Source organism: Seriola dumerili, unplaced genomic scaffold (genome assembly GCF_002260705.1).
Source record: "Seriola dumerili isolate Sdu_G_001 unplaced genomic scaffold, Sdu_1.0 BDQW01004273.1, whole genome shotgun sequence".
In the NCBI taxonomy this organism is placed as follows: Eukaryota; Metazoa; Chordata; class Actinopteri; order Carangiformes; family Carangidae; genus Seriola; species Seriola dumerili.
This window is the reverse complement of record NW_019178528.1, coordinates 373,021-390,709: the sequence shown is the minus strand read 5'-3', so window position 1 is coordinate 390,709 and position 17,689 is coordinate 373,021. Positions and strand designations below refer to the sequence as shown.

At 40.0% G+C, this 17,689-nt stretch overlaps 3 protein-coding genes across 3 annotated transcripts; 2 read left to right on the top strand and 1 right to left on the bottom strand.

Moving 5' to 3' along the window:
* Positions 1-1,716: 1,716 nt before the first annotated feature.
* On the top strand, positions 1,717-6,232 carry LOC111239780 (extracellular calcium-sensing receptor-like). The gene is made up of 11 exons (XM_022769686.1): positions 1,717-1,982; positions 2,267-2,508; positions 2,644-2,726; positions 3,141-3,320; positions 3,436-3,624; positions 3,740-4,234; positions 4,456-4,665; positions 4,783-4,906; positions 5,047-5,240; positions 5,427-5,714; positions 5,810-6,232. Exons 1-11 carry the CDS (start codon positions 1,717-1,719, stop codon positions 6,230-6,232), a joined length of 2,694 nt encoding a protein of 897 aa, XP_022625407.1.
* A 1,650-nt stretch (positions 6,233-7,882) lies between these two features.
* On the top strand, positions 7,883-11,985 carry LOC111239779 (extracellular calcium-sensing receptor-like). The gene is made up of 11 exons (XM_022769685.1): positions 7,883-8,004; positions 8,311-8,489; positions 8,726-8,817; positions 9,097-9,276; positions 9,367-9,555; positions 9,671-10,204; positions 10,324-10,533; positions 10,640-10,763; positions 10,876-11,069; positions 11,172-11,453; positions 11,563-11,985. The coding sequence occupies exons 1-11, from the start codon at positions 7,883-7,885 to the stop codon at positions 11,983-11,985; spliced, it is 2,529 nt and encodes an 842-aa protein (XP_022625406.1).
* A 1,308-nt stretch (positions 11,986-13,293) lies between these two features.
* Positions 13,294-17,554, bottom strand: LOC111239762 (extracellular calcium-sensing receptor-like). The gene is made up of 9 exons (XM_022769669.1): positions 17,352-17,554; positions 16,792-17,086; positions 16,564-16,650; positions 16,027-16,296; positions 15,470-15,676; positions 15,118-15,393; positions 14,508-14,735; positions 14,282-14,405; positions 13,294-14,204 (listed from the first exon to the last, which is right to left on the bottom strand). Exons 1-9 carry the CDS (start codon positions 17,546-17,548, stop codon positions 13,294-13,296), a joined length of 2,595 nt encoding a protein of 864 aa, XP_022625390.1. The 5' UTR covers positions 17,549-17,554.
* Between the last annotated feature and the right edge of the window lie 135 nt (positions 17,555-17,689).

The following is a 17,689-nucleotide window of genomic DNA, read 5'->3' as shown; positions in this document are numbered from 1 at the left end:
TTGGATAGAAGTAGTATGTTAATGATTTTTCCAAATCACATTTCATATCCAATTTTATTGCTAATGATTTGAGTCTATATGTATAATCTTTTTTCACTTATGAATGTTGTCTATATGACAAATACTGGATCAGTCACAGTGGGACTTTACCAGAAATGATAAACTAGTTTTTTGAGTAACCACAAAATTCTGTTTGTTCCAAAGATTGAAATACATACATGCTATTTTGTGGCCTGCAAACTGAGGCCTCATCATGAAAACAACAAACATGCACACAGCCTCCTTCTCCCCCTCTGTGCCACCTTGCTATCAGTGTATAATGGGATGTAATTGCTTGTGAAATGAACAATGGTGGAGATGAAGAATTGCACACCTGCGGCTCATCAGTATCTCCTCACATAACCCCCATGAATTATGTTTGATGTAAATTAGTCATCTGAGATGAGATGAACCTTTGTCCTTTTGAACAAGGGTTGTCCCAGGCTAAACAAGCCTGCCTTTTTACCCTATGATCAGCATTTTAAGAGAAAACAATTGTTTGCTCCTTAAAGACTATCTTATTCTGTATGCACTTTTATATGTAACAGAAACACATGAATTTCGAAAAAGCATGCAAATGTTCGAAAAATATTGTATACCCTCGCATGAGGTGGTTTTTCAGGCTATTCAACAAAGCAATACTTCACGAAAGTGAAATGGAAACTTTTTCCGCATTTAAGTCAAATGACCCCAGAAGCAGCTGGTCCTGCTGGTCAAATCTGTCACTAAACATTTCAGTTTCCACGCGTTCTAAACGTCACCACACGTTTTGTCATTGAAGTCCACCCTGTGGTTTTCACAGCCCATAAATTTGAACTGTAACCAATTTGCCCAGTCACACCCCAGACTGTGGTACTCACACAGAAGGGAAGGGTAATTATAAATAAATTTATTCAGCTGAGGCCCTTTTTTTCCTGGCATATGCTCTCCTTCACTTCATTCCTTCACTGCTTCCAACAGAGAATACCAATTCCTCCATTCAACAGTTCTTTGTTTTCCAAAAGCCAAAATCCTCACAGGTGCAGGCAATCAATAATTACTCTCTTGGAAGTCAACACCAATCATGGGGTGGGGGGGTTTACTTTAGTGTTCCATAATCTCGTAATTCACTGTAATACATTCTCTCCTTTCCTTCATAATATAAGTAATATGGCAGCAACATGTTAATTTTCTTTGAAAAACACTAAACGGTAGGGTATTCATAATGAACCCTTGCTAAAAAAAAAACGTGTGGTTAAGGTGCCAAGATGGGCCCTGGTATGAGAGGTGTGGCCACTCAGTGATTTTATTATTGTTTTGCCCCTCACCTTTCAGAGAACTGATTTTGTGCAGCGTCATCCTGTTTACTATTATTTCACTATGGGCTAAACAGCTTATAAATATCCAGATCATCTATATTGTGCAGCGGTGGAGGGGGTATATCTTGTCAGTTGTCAGGGCAAGTTGTATCTGTAGTAATACACATTTTGTTATTAGAATTATTTTACAGGTAGAAAAATTTACTTTTCTCATATGACATTAAGAGAGATTTAATCAAATTTCATTTCATTGGAACAACTGTTAGGGGTTATTTTAATATTGAATTTATTGCACCTTTTATTTGTGTATGTTGTGCCAATGAAAGGTTATCTAACTGAGTATATTTTACATGTTTAAGAGTCCAAAACTGCTGCATCCATGTCTTTGTTCTCCTGGTTATTTACACTGTGGCCCTGCTCAACCCCATCCCTGCTCCTTTTGGGGTTTATGGGCCGACAGTTAGGTCTCAGGGTGGGGTTGCAGGTGGTTCAGACAGTGACTTGTTCTCGGTTGGGTACATCGATCGACCAGGGTCTGTTCCAGGATGGAGATGTAGTTATTGGTGGGCTCTTCAGTCTTTATTACAAGCCTCCAGCTATAGACCACGACTTCACTCAGCTGCCGGACTACAAATCTTGCACTGGGTAAAACAACTGCATTATTTACTTTGAATACTGTGTAATACATATTCATATGTTTGACAAACACAAGAAGCATTAATATCTGTATCTTATCAATTTCATATGAAGTTACGTATTGGTGGCTCTTTCATGTTCACATATACATCTCAAATGTTGTTCCAATTGTGTATTGCTGACACTTATCAATTACCCATTGAATGTACAGATTATTACTCATTAGCAGCTTTATAATGACATCAACATTTTGACTGATATTTCCTCTCATTCCTTTTTACCTGTGGTGTCAGTTTGGAAAATCTTCCATTGCAGTACATATATGCAATGGTGTTTGCACTGGAAGAAATCAATCATAGTGCAACGCTGCTACCAGGTGTGAAGTTGGGCTACCACATTCATGATAGCTGTGCCATACCCCTTTGGGCTTTGCAGGCAACACTGTCACTGGTTGGAGGAGACAGCACCAGCTGTAATTCAGCAGCCCAGCTAAAATATTCTGCTGGGTATGGAGCTGGAATCGGACAAAGAAGAGGTACTAAATCTAGCTTCTCTATTAATAAGAAATATACAATGATGTCCACACTGCAATGTTGTATTTGAAACATAACCAAGCAAGATTTTTATGTAAGAAATGACTTTATTCCACTATATTTTATTATGTCATCAGGTGATCTGCCTGTTCCTTTGATCATTGGCGGTGACTCATCTGTAACAGCCAAGATACTCTCCAGAATCCTGGGGCCACTCTCTGTGCCTTTAGTGAGTTTCATTAAATTCCCCAAATTTATTTGTGTTTATACTGAATATATGCTGGAAATTTTTAAATGAAAATAACATATAAAAACATTGATCAACATTGAATCGATGATTTTCAATGTTTTTTTGGGTTTTAACTTTGTGAAATAATGTATAGTTTAACATTTAACATTAACACATAACGTTTGCAGTTTTTTTTTTTTTCACTTTCTATTACTGGAAGTATAGGTTCCTTTCTGCTGTGAGTACACAGAAGACACGTTACATATTTTGTGTCAACTGCAGCATGTTTGATGTAAACAGCTGAAAACAACTTTTTAGAGTAGAAAACATGAGCCCCTGTGTAAATTTCTTACAGCAATTTTTATGTGCATGACACTTCATAGTTTGTGTTTTTTTGTCTTTTAGATGAGCTACACAGCTAGCTGCCCTTGTCTAAGTGACAGGCGCCAATTTCCCAATTTCTTCAGAACCATGCCCAGTGATATTTATCAAGCCCGTGCAGTTGCCCACCTTGCTATACACTTCAACTGGACCTGGATCGGAGCAGTGGTGGCAAACAATGATTATGGCCTAATGGCAATAAAGGTGTATCAATTTATTTTTATGTATGTTGTTTATGTTTGAGAAATGTTAAGAAATCTACATAAATACAATGTTTAAATATTTCTTACTTTTCTAATCTTTCAACTGTAAATGTCAGATATTTCAGGAGGAGACTCAGGGGGCAGGGGTGTGTCTGGCATTTGTAGAAACTCTCCAAAGGGAAAACATCATGAGTGATGCCAGAAGAGCAGCACTCACAATTCAGGCATCGACTGCTCGAGTGATTCTGATCTTTACCTGGTATACAGATGTGAGGGAACTGTTTCTGCAACTAACCAAGATAAATGTAAGAAGCTGAAGTAAAACTTTATATTGAATTTGTAAATAATAACTGATCTTATTTGAGGAAAACTAATACTTTTTAAAATGACCCTTTGAATATGTTGTGTTACTATCATTAGGTGACTGACAGACAGTTTCTGGCCAGTGAGGCTTGGAGCACCAGTGGGGATCTTCTCCAAAATCCTTCCACTTCTAAAGTGGCAAGTGGTGTTCTTGGTGTGGCCATTAGAAGTTCACCTATACCTGGATTTGAAAATTATCTCAGAAACCTGAACCCATTTCGTCGTCCTGATGAGAGGTTCTTAAGAGAATTTTGGGAAAAAATGTTTGCTTGTAGTCCTGGGGCCACACCTTTTTCTTCATACACCACTTCACCATCTCATGGAAGCAGGTTGCTTCAAAAGACTTCTCTGCCGCTCTGCAATGGTACAGAGTCCCTGGAGAGAGTGCAGAATCTCTTTACTGACACCTCCCAGCTAAGGGTGACGTATAATGTCTACCTCGCTGTTTATGCTGCAGCCCACGCCCTTCACAACCTTCTCTCATGCCCCGATAGTAACAACCCTCCTGGAAACAACAGCTGCTCCTATCCAAAACATATCAAACCCATAGAGGTAAACACAATTATCTCAATTTCAACACTTGCACAACATGTACTATAGACTTTCACATCCTGTGTTTGCCAATTTCGAAGGGTTGATATCTTAAAACTGTTGCATTCATCAAATAAAAAAAAATGCACTACTACTATTAATTTATTTTTATATTAACAATACTGGTGAAGTTTTTACGTGTAGTAAAAATATTTACTATTTCAACCTATTGATGCTTTCAGGTACTGCAGTACTTGAACAACTTGAACTTCACCACACCACAGGGTGAAATGTTTTACTTCCAAGGGGCTGACATTCCAGCAAAATACGACCTTGTCAACTGGCAGAACACTCCTAAAGGGCAACTCAAACTCGTTCTCGTTGGTCGCGTGGATGGGTTTGATCTCCACCTTAACGAATCAGCTATTCAGTGGAGCACAGGATCCAGTCAGGTGGTCAAACTAGTAGAATCTTGATTCAGGCCAATACCAAAATGTCCACTGAATTAAATATTTACCGTGATTCACAAGATATTATGTAATGAAAATCTGTTTTCATTTGTTGTGTAGGTTCCTCTTTCAGTGTGCAGTGAGAGCTGCCGCCCAGGTACTCGCATGGCAACCAGAAAAGGGGAACCTGTCTGCTGCTTTGACTGTATCCCATGTGCTGAAGGGGAGATTAGCAATAAAACTGGTGATGAAATTATGACATATGATTTTCCCATAAGCATTTTCCCAGTCAGCACCAATTCCAATCTTCCAATATGCAGCAACTGTGACTTTGTATAATGTTTTCAGCTCTTTTTCCCTCTTTTGTATTCCTTGCCCTCCCAGATTCCCCTCACTGTGAGCGTTGTCCATCTGAGTTCTGGTCCAATGATGAACAAACTGCCTGCATCCCTCGACAGCTGGACTTCCTTTCCTTTAATGAAACCTTGGGCATTACCCTAACTACAGTCGCTGTGTCTGGTGCCACCGTGACAACAGCTGTGTTTGTGGTTTTTCTCTACTACCGTCAAACACCAATGGTAAGAACCCAGAATAATACAATTGAGACAACACTGTACATTTTCAACAAATCCTTTCTGGTTTGTAGTTATTTTGATTAGTATATTTACTCTGGAAAAACAAGATTCTGCTTTACTGTATAATTAAAAAAATATTTGTTAAAAACTATTTTAATCAATCCATCTTTGTCCATTTCTCATTTTAAGGTGCGAGCCAACAACTCAGAACTGAGCTTTCTGCTTCTTCTGTCGCTGAAGCTCTGCTTCCTGTGCTCGCTGGTGTTCATCGGTCGTCCATCAGTCTGGGCTTGTCGGTTCCAGCAGGCAGCTTTTGGGATCAGCTTTGTACTTTGTGTTTCCTGCCTCAAAGTCAAAACCATAGTGGTTCTGGCAGCTTTTCGCTCAGCTCGGCCTGGTGCTGAGGCCTTGATGAAGTGGTTTGGTCCAGGCCAACAGAGAGGAAGTGTCTGCCTTTTCACCTGTATACAGGTCAGAGTTGCAAATGCCATTTTTTAATAACAAAGTTATTACACATTGCACCATTACACGTACACATACCTGATTTTGTGCAATATTTGTTTTTCATCAAGGTTATCATCTGTATTATTTGGCTATCGCTCAGCCCCCCAGTGCCTCAACCTGACTTCGATATCCCAGGATTAAAGGTCACCCTGAAGTGTGCCATGGCTTCTGTGGTGGGCTTCTCTCTTGTTCTGGGCTACATTGGCCTTCTGGCCTGCACCAGCCTCCTCTTGGCCTTTCTTGCTCGGAAACTCCCAGACAACTTCAATGAGGCCAAACTGATCACCTTCAGCATGCTGATCTTCTGTGCTGTCTGGGTGGCCTTTGTTCCTGCTTATGTTAGTTCTCCAGGAAAATATGCAGTTGCTGTGGAGATTTTTGCAATTCTCGCATCTAGCTATGGTTTACTGTTCTGTATCTTTGCTCCAAAGTGTTTCATCATTCTTTTGAGGCCTGAGAAAAATACTAAGAAACACCTGATGGCCAGGTAGCAAAGAAAATTAACAATGCATCCTGTGACTTATAAAAATTAGAGTGACATTAATCAAACAGCCATCATAAATCATCTAATTTGTGATTATTTCCTTAAATCTCAATATGCACACATTTATTTTATTTGTATAGTACTTTGTCATCAATTAACAGTAATCTTTAATTTTTCAAATTTTTCTCATACGTATGTGACATAGGCCTACTGTATCCTAAAATATCAGAATGACAGATTTGTGTATTGCTGCACATTACTTGAAGATTCATCAATGTTTTTTTCACCATATAATGTCTGATATATTCACATAGTCAACTGAATAGTTTGTGGTATGTAGATAGATGAATATTTTTCAAACTAATTAAAATTAAAAACACTGGCCTATTTGACCTCAGTGTTTACTTATTTTACTAATGTAACAAACCCTGTACAGCATACGAAAAACAACAACATTAATAAGCATAAATAAAAGTTCCATGCTTGTGTTGTTGTTTTTCAAATTGATGCGACTGTTCTGTTTGCGTCACAGTTTGTAGCATGAACACTGATTTTGAGTTTTGAGAAAATCAAAGTTCTGAGAGGAAGTCACATCAGATTACATTTAATTATTAAAAAAAAAAGACATTTTAGTCCCCTTACCATAATTACCATGTAAGTTGTTTGTCCCTACCCTCTGACATGACCCATAGGAGCATTTCCTGAACTAGCGCCCCTACAGCTGCAAGATAGCAGCAGATAAACTAAAAATAAAAGAATAAAATTCAGGGCCTGTGCTTACAATGTATGATTTTTGTTTTTCTTATGGGAGGGATATATTGTATTTCAGTTAAAGATGTCTTTCTTTAACTGAATGCCATTTAATGATAACAATCCTTCATATTCATAAGGTTAAATTAAAGTTGCTGTAGGTTTTCATGACATAAGTGCGACAGGTATGCCAGCCTTACATGTTTCTCTTCAAAAAAGGGGCTACCTGTATGATCTTGTCCGTTCACTTCATAAGCTTTTGCCTGTTTTGTTTATGTGTGTGCATTTGTGCTACATGTTCATCTCATTGTTGTTTGTCTCACCAAAAAAAAGACCCCAGTGAAAACAGCACAGCAGGACCAGACAGGCCTATCTGAATCAAATATCAAATGACATATGTTTGATCATTCATACAAAAAAAAGAATTGAAGAACTCGATTTGATAAAGAAATAGAATACATTGGCTTGGACCGACACACAACTTCCACCTCTTACCTACAAACACTAATCATTTGCAATTATGTGGTTGTTGTTTTACTGTCACTCTTGAGAGGAGTGATTTGGGCTTGTGTGCATGCGCCATCGTGTTTACTTGCTTGCAAAAATGCTTCACATCTATTATAAATACCTACATCAACAGTTCAGCTGTTCAGAGGAGGAGGGGGGCTATCTCACAGTTTGTCAGATGCCAGTGCAGCTTATATCTAGTGCATGAAACATTTTGAACTGTTTAAGTTGTTTTGCTCTACAGGTGGATGTATTAATGCAAAAAATATTACGTTTTTCTACTGTATTTTTTTGTCATTGCAGGAACTGTTTATAGATATTGATTTCTTGCCAAAGAGCTACCTAAGCTGAGTGTGCAGTAAATATTTTAAGTGTCCAGAACAGCTGCATCTATGTCTATATGGCTCATCACACTGTGGCCCCGCTCAGCCCCATCGCTGCTCCTTGTGGGGCTTTTGGGCCGACAGCTAGGGCTCAGGGTGGGACTGCAGGATGTCCAGACAGTGGCTTGTTCTCGGTGGGGTGCACCACGTAGCCAGGGTCTGTTCCAGGATGGAGATGTAGTTATTGGTGGGCTCTTTATAATGCATTATCAACCTCCAGCTACAGAGCATGACTTCACTCAGCTGCCACACTACAAACCTTGTTCTGGGTAAAACTTTGAACTGAGCTATAATGTCACTGTATAAGAATAATGACCATCTTTGCATTTTCTGTTCTTTTTAATATGACAAAAACTTCTAAATCTGGATTAGTGCTGCTGGCTTTACAGAACGAACCAACATTTTGGCTGATATTTCTCTCATTCTTTCTTTGTTGTGGTCTCAGTTTAGATCATGCTCCATTGCAGTATGTATATGCTATGGTGTTTGCAGTGGAGGAAATCAATCATAGTACAATGCTGCTACCAGGTGTGAAACTGGGCTACCACATTTTTGATAGTTGTGGCCAAGTGCCATGGGCTCTCCCGGCAGCGCTGTCGCTGGTTGGAGGAGGCAGCACCAGCTGTTATTCAACAGAGGTTCCAGATTTTTCTGCTGGGTATGGAGAGGAAATCGAAGACAGGGGAGGTATCTTGTGTGTTTCCATCATATTCGTTCTTTAACATAACCATATGAAATGACAGCGAAACTAATGCAAAGCTTTGTTTAACAGAGAACCATATATTTTGCTGTTTGTGTAAACATTATTTTTCATGTTATAAATCCTTAATTAAATTCCATATTTTTAAATGCTGCATCAGGTGATCAAGCTGTTCCCCTGATCATCGGTGGTGCTTCATCCGTAACAGCGCAGATACTCTCCAGTACCCTGGGGCAACTCTCTGTACCTTTAGTGAGTTTTGTTTTGAGTACAACATAAACACTGTACTGTAGCTTTTTTCTCCTTACTTTCACTATCTTTTCCCCAAAGCACTGTGTGTTTTGCTGTGTGGGAGAGGACCTACTTTCATGCAGTAAAAAGTTTCTTCTTTCCTCTGACAACTTTCGGGACAAAGACAAAAAAGTCTGGATGTGAATCAGTTTGAGCACATGTGATTCTTTTAAGAAAAATTGGTACATTTTAATGAATTAACTCAAAGTAACTGAAGATGTAACTTTTTGTGTCTTTCAGATTAGCTACCTAGCGAGCTGCCCCTGTCTGAGCGACAGGCTCCGATATCCTAACTTCTTCAGGACCATCCCCAGTGATATTTATCAAGCCCGTGCAGTTGCCCACCTTGCTATACACTTCAACTGGACCTGGATCGGAGCAGTGGTGGCAAACAATGATTATGGCCTAATGGCAATAAAGGTGTATCTATACATGAAATCTACATAAATTCAATGTTTAAATACTTTCCTATAATCTAATCTTTTTGTTCCTTTCAACTGTAAATGTCAGATATTTCAGGAGGAGACTCAGGGGGCAGGGGTGTGTCTGGCATTTGTAGAAACTCTCCAAAGGGAAAACATCATGAGTGATGCCAGAAGAGCAGCACTCACAATTCAGGCATCGACTGCTCGAGTGATTCTGATCTTTACCTGGTATACAGATGTGAGGGAACTGTTTCTGCAACTAACCAAGATAAATGTAAGAAGCTGAAGTAAAACTTTATATTGAATTTGTAAATAATAACTGATCTTATTTGAGGAAAACTAATACTTTTTAAAATGACCCTTTGAATATGTTGTGTTACTATCATTAGGTGACTGACAGACAGTTTCTGGCCAGTGAGGCTTGGAGCACCAGTGGGGATCTTCTCCAAAATCCTTCCACTTCTAAAGTGGCAAGTGGTGTTCTTGGTGTGGCCATTAGAAGTTCATCTATACCTGGATTTGAAAATTATCTCAAAAATTTGCATCCAATTCATCATCCTGGTGATGAGTTTTTAAGGGAAATCTGGGAAGCCGAGTTTGGGTGCATTCCTTGGGCCACTCCTCTCTTTTCATATGTAACCACTACAAAATGGCCTAGTCACCCATCAAATAATATTACTTCATCTCCTGCCATGTCTGTTCTGAAAGCTTCATTATCACCCTGCAATGGCACAGAGTCCCTGGAGAGAGTACAGAATCTCTTTACTGACACCTCCCAGCTAAGGGTGACGTATAATGTCTACCTCGCTGTTTATGCTGCAGCCCACGCCCTTCACAACCTTCTCTCATGCCCCGATAGTAACAGCCCTTCTGGAAACAACAGCTCCACCTGTTCCTCTCCAAATAACATCAAACCCACTGAGGTAGAAATAATTATCAGCCTTTCCCTGGGAATACTCCAAAATACATTTGGGATAAGTATTGTCTTACAAAGGCTCTGTCAGTTACAGTGATAAATTTCAATATTTTCATAATTTCACAGCTGTTGCAGTATTTGAACAACGTGAACTTCACCACACCACAGGGAGAAATGTTTTATTTCCAAGGAGCCGACATTCCAGCAAAGTATGACCTTGTCAACTGGCAGAGCACTCCTGAGGGGCCACTGAAACTAGTTTTGATTGGTCGTGTGGATGGGTTTGATCTCCACCTTAATGAATCAGCTATTCAGTGGAGCACAGGATCCAGTCAGGTATTAAATAGGAAAATAATATGGAACAAAATTTCTGTTCATGGAATTTTTGCTGTCAGAATACATTTGTTTTGTCTTTGAGAGTATGGGTTGGCTTGTTGTTTAGTTACCCATTTCAGTGTGCAGTGAGAGCTGCCCCCCAGGCACCCGAATGGCCAGCAGGAAAGGGGAACCTGTCTGCTGCTTTGACTGTATCCCATGTGCTGAAGGGGAGATTAGCAATAAAACTGGTGAGGAAATTACAACATAAAACTTCAGAAACCTCCTAATGCCTCCAAATACAGTCACCATAACTCATGAATCTGTCTGCCTTAGGCTCAACTGCTCTTTTTCCTCTTCCAGATTCCCCTCACTGTGAGCGTTGTCCATTGGAGTTCTGGTCCAATGCTAAACGAACTGCCTGCATCCCTCGCCAGCTGGACTTCCTTTCCTTTAATGAAACCTTGGGCATTACCCTAACTACAGTCGCTGTGTCTGGTGCCACCGTGACAACAGCTGTGTTTGTGGTTTTTCTCTACTACCGTCAAACACCTGTGGTGAGAACCTAGATATACTGCGCATTTTCAACAAAATCTCCTTGGTATGCGGTTGCAGCGGTAGCTTTTTTTGTAAAAAAGAATATGACTTTTCTTTTGTAGGTGCGAGCCAACAACTCAGAACTGAGCTTTCTGCTTCTTCTGTCGCTGAAGCTCTGCTTCCTGTGCTCGCTGGTGTTCATCGGTCGTCCATCAGTCTGGGCTTGTCGGTTCCAGCAGGCAGCTTTTGGGATCAGCTTTGTACTTTGTGTTTCCTGCCTCCAAGTCAAAACCATAGTGGTTCTGGCAGCGTTTCGCTCAGCTCGGCCTGGTGCTGAGGCCTTGATCAGGTGGTTTGGTCCAGGCCAACAGAGAGGAAGTGTCTGCTTTCTTACTTGTATACAGGTATAACAAATGTGACTTTCTTTTTTTAAAATATATATTTATATTAATATTCAAATTCATTTTGGTAGGCTATTTTACAAAAGTTGATTTACATTTTATTCTTACCCAGGTTATCATCTGTGCCATATGGCTGTCCCTCAGTCCCCCTGTGCCCCAACGTGATCTGGGTTTCCAAGGGTTAAAGGTCACCCTGGAGTGCGCCATGACCTCTGTGGTGGGTTTCTCTCTAGTCCTGGGTTATATTGGCCTTCTGGCCTGCACCTGCCTCATACTGGCGTTTCTTGCTCGGAAACTCCCTGACAACTTCAATGAGGCAAAACTGATCACCTTCAGCATGCTGATCTTCTGTGCTGTCTGGGTGGCCTTTGTCCCAGCTTACGTTAGCTCTCCTGGGAAATACACAGTTGCTGTGGAGATTTTTGCCATCCTGGCCTCTAGTTATGGTTTACTGCTCTGTATTTTTGCTCCAAAATGTTTCATCATTCTTTTGAGGCCTGAGAAAAACACTAAGAAACACCTGATGGCCAGATAGCATAAAAAAGTTAACAATGTACCCATTTTAGCTCATCAACTATCACCAATATTCAATATACGTTTTTGTCTTAGCTCCTTTCTTCTCAGTTTCCATCTATTCATAGTCACTGTCAAAAGAGCAGTCAGCTATTTAGAAATCACAGAGTGAAAACAGGATCTTGTCTTGTGTGAAAGTTTTTTCACTCTTCTATTTAATGCCGCTACTTGATTCATTTTGGCGTGCCAGAGCCCTATGCACAAGATTTTTATGTAAGGGCAAGTCATGGGGAATGTGACAAATCGGTTTCATTCCAGTGTCCTGTGTCAGTGGTTCTCTCTTTTGTTTTGGTTCTCTTTAAGGGAGGTATGTGGCTCCACCCTGATGTGAGCATCACGACTGCCAGCCTGGAATGATTCCTGGAGTTTCTGTATTTGATTGATGTATTTGGTTGTATGTTTGTATTTATTGCCCATGTGCTGTCAAGTTGACAAAAATGTTTTTGTCTTTCCAAGTGGCAGTCTCTCAAGCAACCACTAGGGTAATAATTTATGCTTAGTTATGACTTATCACAAATAAGTCATTAAAGTTTTATACATCCAAGAGTTGACTGCATGAGTTGAGAGCCCTAAGTGTAAATCTGGTACTGTTTTCAATGAAAAAAAATCTTTCCCAGTTGACACAATAAAACACATTTCAGCAGTTCATATGAGGACATAATATTTTATCCAGTTAAAAAAAATGAATGTCATCCAGAACACTGCAACCTCTCATAGAACAGTAATTTCAACCAAATTCTACACTTCATGAGTGGAAATTCAAAATACAATTCAAATGCTGGTGGAAAGATATAAGCCTGGTATTCTGTCACCCCTAGTCACTTAATTTGTTCTTACATTAGAATCACTGAGTTATTTAAGAATAAATTTGCCATGTCCATGGAAATTAAGGAATATTATTTCACTGTTTATTACCAAGTATATCTTATGAGTTGTAGTTTACAATTGTGAAGAATAATTTATTCAGAGAATATAACTTTAAGTATAATCAGGTGTAAGGTTAAGTTAGACCATGAAAAGTCACAAAGGCCATAGAATTTGAAGTACAAGTAAACTACTTTGTATTTAAACTTCAAACTTGTGTTTATGTATTCTCAGAGATTTCACACCCAAAAACATTCATTTGGCATAATTACTGTTATTCAAATAACATTTCTATTACTATCACCAAAATCTGAATTAACTAATGTTCACCTATTTTTCTGCCTATATTTTTATATTATATGAGAGAAAATGGATTCATTCCATCTTGTGAAATTAAGTAAAATGTTTATGACTCAGTGCGTCGACCCATGATAGCTTTCTTCGTGTTCCTCTCTGGTCTTAGCAGGATAATGTAACATTTGGGTCCAAACAGCGCCAACAAGAGGCCAAAACTAGAGGCCAGGATGGCAAATACCTCCACTGCATCTGCATATTTGCCTGGTGAGCTGATATAAGCAGGGACAAAGGCCACCCACACAGCACAGAAGATCAGCATGCTGAAAGTGATGAGTTTGGCCTCATTGAAACTGTCTGGAAGATTCCTTGCCAGAAATGCAATGAGAAAACTGAGTATAGCCAGCAAACCAATATAACCCAGTAACACTGCAAAACCAATTGTGGACCCAACTACACACTCATAAACTATCTTGTCATTGTGGTATTGGGTGTTTTTATGAGGTGCTGGTGAAGCAGAGACAAGCCAGGCAGTACAGATTGCTGCTTGAACAGAAGTAAGAACCAGAACTGTCCCTCTCTGCTGCACAGCACCAAACCACTTCAGACTGGCTTCACCTCCTGGCTTGGAGGCCTTGAACACAGTCAGAACCACCATGGTTTTCACCAGGATGCATGAAACACAAAGCACAAAGCTGATCCCAAATGCTGCATGTCTCAGCTGGCATGTCCACAGTTTGGGTCGTCCAATAAACAGCAGTGAACACAGGAAACATAGTTTAAGTGACAACAATAGTTGGAAACTAAGTTCTGAATTGTTGGCACGTACTATGGGTGTTTTGCGATGATAGATAAAGATCCCTAGGACAACAGCACAGATAAATGTGCCCAGCAATGAGGCTGTTGTCAAGCAGATTCCCAGAGGCTCATGGTAGGAGAGGAACTCTGTTTTCTTGGGGACACAGTGGTCACGCTGGGGGTTGGACCAGAAATCCTCTGGACAACTTGCGCACTCCATGGAGTCTATTAAGAAAGGGAAAGTAGTACGATAAATGTGTATACTTTATATCCAAACTGCTGGTTTAAAGCTGAACACTCACCAGTCTTATTGCTGATCTTTCCCTCAGAACAAGGGATGCAGTCAAAACAACATTCAGGTTCCCCCTTCTTTCTGGCCATGCGGGTACCAGGGGGACAGCTCTCACTGCACACTGACCGGGGGGGCTGTAGGGAGAAAAATAAATATCTGTTATTCTACACTACTAAACACTGCTAGATGGGTTATCCATGAGCCAAAAACCAGTAATCTGAAAAATCAGAAGTAACCTCTTTGGATTCAAAGTTCCAAAAGATTTTATCTTCATCAAGTGTGAGTTCTTCACCTTTTAAGGCTGATTTCTTAACCTCACCCACATTCTGAACTGTAATTCGTCCATCAGGGAGCCACTGCCAGTTCATGATATCATAGATTGGTAAGACATCACCATTCTCATCAAATGACACTTGATCACCAAATGGTGTGGTGAAGTTGACCTTTTCCAAGTAATACACAAGCTGTGCAAATAAGAATAAGAGATAGAGGAAAAACCAAATAGGATAAATGAAAAAAAAGACACATATATGACCATGGTGAACACAGGGATACACTTATGGTCATATCAAGTCATTAGAAATTCCAACAAAGCATTTTCTTTAAAGTAATGCCACATGAACTACAATACGATGTACCTAGTGAACAGAGTGTTCTCTCTGACCTGATGATACTAGCCAATGCTATCACCCAGTAAGGAAAATCCTTTCAGATATCTATCAAGCATTTTACAATTGATGATCTAAATGCATTTTACTTCATCTTATACAGTAAGTGCTACTCCACCATAAGTACTAAAACACAGGATTCGGTAATAAACAGATGGAGTGTAAATTGATATCTCACCTGCCATGGCTCCAGTCTTTGTAAATTACCACAGCTGTTCAAGCTGAAAGGCCCTCTCCCTGGCTCACACTGCATCATGTCATCAAGAGCATATGCCAGAGCATACACAGCCTTATACACATTGTACTCTGGCCTGAGATTTAAAATGTCCAAAAACTCAGTCTCCATATTGTCTAGACTTTCATGTCCAGTGCATAATGCTCCTCCAGCCTCCACCCACCCTGCTGGAGGTGATGCAAATCTACACCGAAATGTATATTCCCAAAACTGATTTACCTGAAACATATTCAAAACTACAATTACAATTTGTTACTTTTGTAAATATCAGATACCAGCAAGGCTAAACTCTCACCATGTTATTTCCATAGCTGTTGTTGTGGTGTAGGTCAGGACGTATTTGTAACAGAAATGCCCTGAGTCCTGGTATTTCTCCTCGACGGATGGCAATGCCCAGTGTTCCACCCAGGTACGGCATGAGGTGGGGGGTCTGGAGCACAGCAGCTGATGTCCAGGCTTCACTGGCTATCCACTGCAGGCCTGTCACATTCTGCCTCACCACCTGTACAATGCATTATACCAGCTATAAATATAAATATAAATTCATACTGCCATGCCACTAAAGAAGTATCTATACTGTTTATATGGTCAGTGGTTAACTCACTCATGTAAAGGTAAAATCCTGGGTTTTACACAGCATTATGATCAAAGTAATCCATAACTTCAACTCATCCCAGAAGGCAAACTCACTTTCAAACACTGCTGGTAACACCTTTTACAAATCATTTATTCAATTAAATCTATTTGTTACACTCTAATAAGTTTTTGCTCCATAATACTTTCAGTTTGACAAGGAAAACATTATGACATACAGTATGTTAAGTTATAATGAAAGAGTATTTCTAGCCCGACCTCTTCCATGAGATCAATCATGTGACTCTCATGTGCAAACACAATGACCACATGAGCTGTGGACTCCCTCATCACATCCACAATCCTCTTTATTTCAGCTGGGTTGTCACTCCAGGGCAAAACCTCTAAGTAAGCCAGACAACCTCCACCAGATGGACCCAGGTCAGATTGAAAGGATCGAGCAGCGTGGAGTCCATAATCATCATCACTGATGAGCAGACCTGCCCAAGTCCAGCCAAAGTATTTTAGAATCTGAATCATAGCACGCACCTAAGAATACAGAGAGGAGGGATTAGTGCACATGCTGGAATAATGTTTAACTGGAAATTTTGTTAAACATTTTCTGAAATGTACGATGTTTAATTCTAGCCTTTCAGTGTTGTTATCTGAAAACCGTATAACTCCATCAATGAGACAAATAATGTTACTGGTGATACACAAAAGAATATATTTAAAGAATAGGGTTGTTCTTCCCGATTATATTTTTAACGGCACATGCTGTATTTATGTATTTTAATTTTGCTGACAGATTTTCACCTGGAAAGCATCACTTGGGATCGTCCTAAAGAAGGATGGAAACTTTTGCCGGTCACTCAGGCAGGAACATGTGGCAAAATAACTCACCTGCAAAAAACACAGACTGTACATCCTGAAACCATGCAATGCCTTTAAGGCTGGCTACTCCATATTTACAATTTCATTAAATTTGAAATGAAATCACAATGATCCAAAAGAGTTAATAGATGTTAAGGCAGAAAAACTTACCATGGGCACTCTGTACAAACCTAAGACATTGGAGATTGCAATAGAACGTGTAGAGGAAGAATCACCCACAATCCCGAGGACTGGAGGGGGTCCTACACAGGTCTCATGTAATGTAACTTGCTCCTCTATACCACTGGTTAATGACAATGCCGCACGGAATCCAATTCCTAGTTGGAGGCAGTTATCATACAGACTATATCCCAGAGTCACATTAGGTAGCAGGTGTGAGTTTCTCTTGATCTCATCAATAGCAAAAGCCATGGTCTGGGCCTGTCTGAATCCTAGAACATCAAAACTAACAAATAAAATATCACTGTTGACTACTGAAAAATACCACATGACAAAGTGCAAATAAGTAGATGTTGCATAACTACAGATTTTGTGAACAATGAAGACAGTTGAATATGAACAACCACAACAATAATAGCCTACTTGAATGAAAAACCAAATAAAAGACACTGTGCAAAAAGCAATATGGTCAAAATGGCACAAATATATTATGTAATTCTTTCACAGTGATCATCAGTTTCTGCTTTTCACTGCTTCCCCGACGGACTCACCCATGGCAGGTAGGCTGTTGTGGCTCTGACATGAAAGACAGGTCAGGATGGGTAGAGAAAAAGTGAATTTCAAACAGTCCACCTAGGACCACATCTCCAGCCCTGTGCATCCCATTGAGATGAAACTGTCCCTGTAACTGGCAGGAGGAATAAAGAGGGGAGGACACGGCAGAGGAAAAGTAGGAGCACAACAACATGAGCAAGAGCAAGTTGGCGTCTAAAAATGTCCACATGATTTTCCTTTGGTTTACCCCTTTTCTGGGTGCAGTCTTCACACTTTATCTCTATGCCACCTGCTTTTATTGACTTGCAGTATTGTTTAATCTTCCACGCCACCC